The 1,216-nt window shown below is 42.7% G+C and overlaps 1 protein-coding gene across 2 annotated transcripts in view; it reads right to left on the bottom strand.

Annotated features, from left to right (window-relative positions):
- The window catches only part of LOC103375372 (C-C motif chemokine 4-like), a 3,738-nt gene extending 2,700 nt beyond the window's left edge, over positions 1 to 1,038 (bottom strand). The window contains exons 1-3 of one of the 2 annotated variants that reach the window (XM_008305634.1): positions 862 to 1,038; positions 658 to 769; positions 49 to 395 (exon numbers count right to left, since the gene is read on the bottom strand). In XM_008305634.1, coding sequence (XP_008303856.1) covers positions 302 to 395; positions 658 to 769; positions 862 to 931 — 276 coding nt within the window. In that variant the 5' untranslated portion in view covers positions 932 to 1,038 and the 3' untranslated portion in view covers positions 49 to 301. Of the gene's footprint in view, positions 1 to 48; positions 396 to 657; positions 770 to 861 lie in introns of those variants that run through there. The other variant, XM_008305632.1, reaches the window with a different exon arrangement.
- Positions 1,039 to 1,216: the final 178 nt, after the last annotated feature.

Below are 1,216 nucleotides of genomic sequence, written 5' to 3'. Positions count from 1 at the left end.
AAGACTTGACAGCTCAGGAGGAAATTAAGAAGTTTTCACACTGCTGACTGTGTTTATATGAGGTTTATACTGCAGGTTAATGCGGGTGATGCAAAGCATCAGAGGGTCGTTACACAAACAGGATATGGTTGATCAGTGGCTCAATTCAACCTCCAGATGAAGCCACTAGAAAGCAAAGTTTTTAGTTACTTGTAGAAGATTTGCCCATTATTAGGAAAATCATGAGCACACGGTTACATGCATTTCATAGGATGTGGTTTGATGAAGAAGCAGAAGCTGGACGGACCAACAGGCAGCTGGTTTAGAAGGAGCGCTCGTCCACATATTTCATGATGCCCCCGACCCAGCGGAGACTGGGATCCACGCAGATGGGAACAGATTTTTTTGTAGTGAAACTGAAATAAAAAAAGTGAGAAAGGTTAACGTCATTATCACTATCAACACTCTTCTTTGACTTTTCATCCAAAATAAGAACAGCTACGGAGCAAAAACATACACGAGGGAACGCTTTACTGATAACTGGAGTGAAAATGAGACACAAAATAACAACAACCAATTTCATACTTTAAATTTCATCGTGATACTGAGACATACACTTATTTAGATGATTGTGTTTAACTTAGTGAGAATAAAGTAAATCCAGTTTGCAGCACTTACATGACTCCAGGCTTGGCGCACCGGTGATCAGTCATGTAATATGAATTGATGTGGGTTTTTTTCAGTTTTCTTGGGTAGTGTTTGAAGCAGCATTTGTCTGGACCAAGTGAATCTGAAGAACAGAGCATTGAGAGATGTACCATCAGGCCGCCGTGAGAAGAAACACTTCTGTCTAAATGACATAATGATCTAAAGTCATCTTACTCTGGCAGATAACTGTAGACAGCATTGCAGCTCCCAGGACGCAGAGCAGAAGGATGTAAGTGGTCCTCATGATGCCTCGATGTTCCTTCAAACGGTTGGACGAAGATGCTCTTAGAACCACGGTGAAGGACGTCTAAACAGAATGTGCTGCAGCGTTACATTTATCAAGATCAAAAATAAATAAAAAATGGTGTCAAAGAGGGAGGGCTCTTGTGGTTTTAAGGGGATTGAAGCTGCCTGTCACAGAAACTTTCCACTCGGTTAGATTGAGTGGAGGGCTGCAAGGTGGAGACTTGGTTAGCACTGTTGCCTCACAGCAAGTAGGTCGCCAGTTCTCGTCCCGGTGAGGACACCC

This window comes from Stegastes partitus, unplaced genomic scaffold (assembly GCF_000690725.1).
Source record: "Stegastes partitus isolate 25-593 unplaced genomic scaffold, Stegastes_partitus-1.0.2 Scaffold2568, whole genome shotgun sequence".
Classification (NCBI taxonomy): Eukaryota; Metazoa; Chordata; class Actinopteri; family Pomacentridae; genus Stegastes; species Stegastes partitus.
The sequence above is the reverse complement of the archived record's forward strand: the minus strand, read 5'-3'. Positions and strand labels throughout refer to the sequence as shown.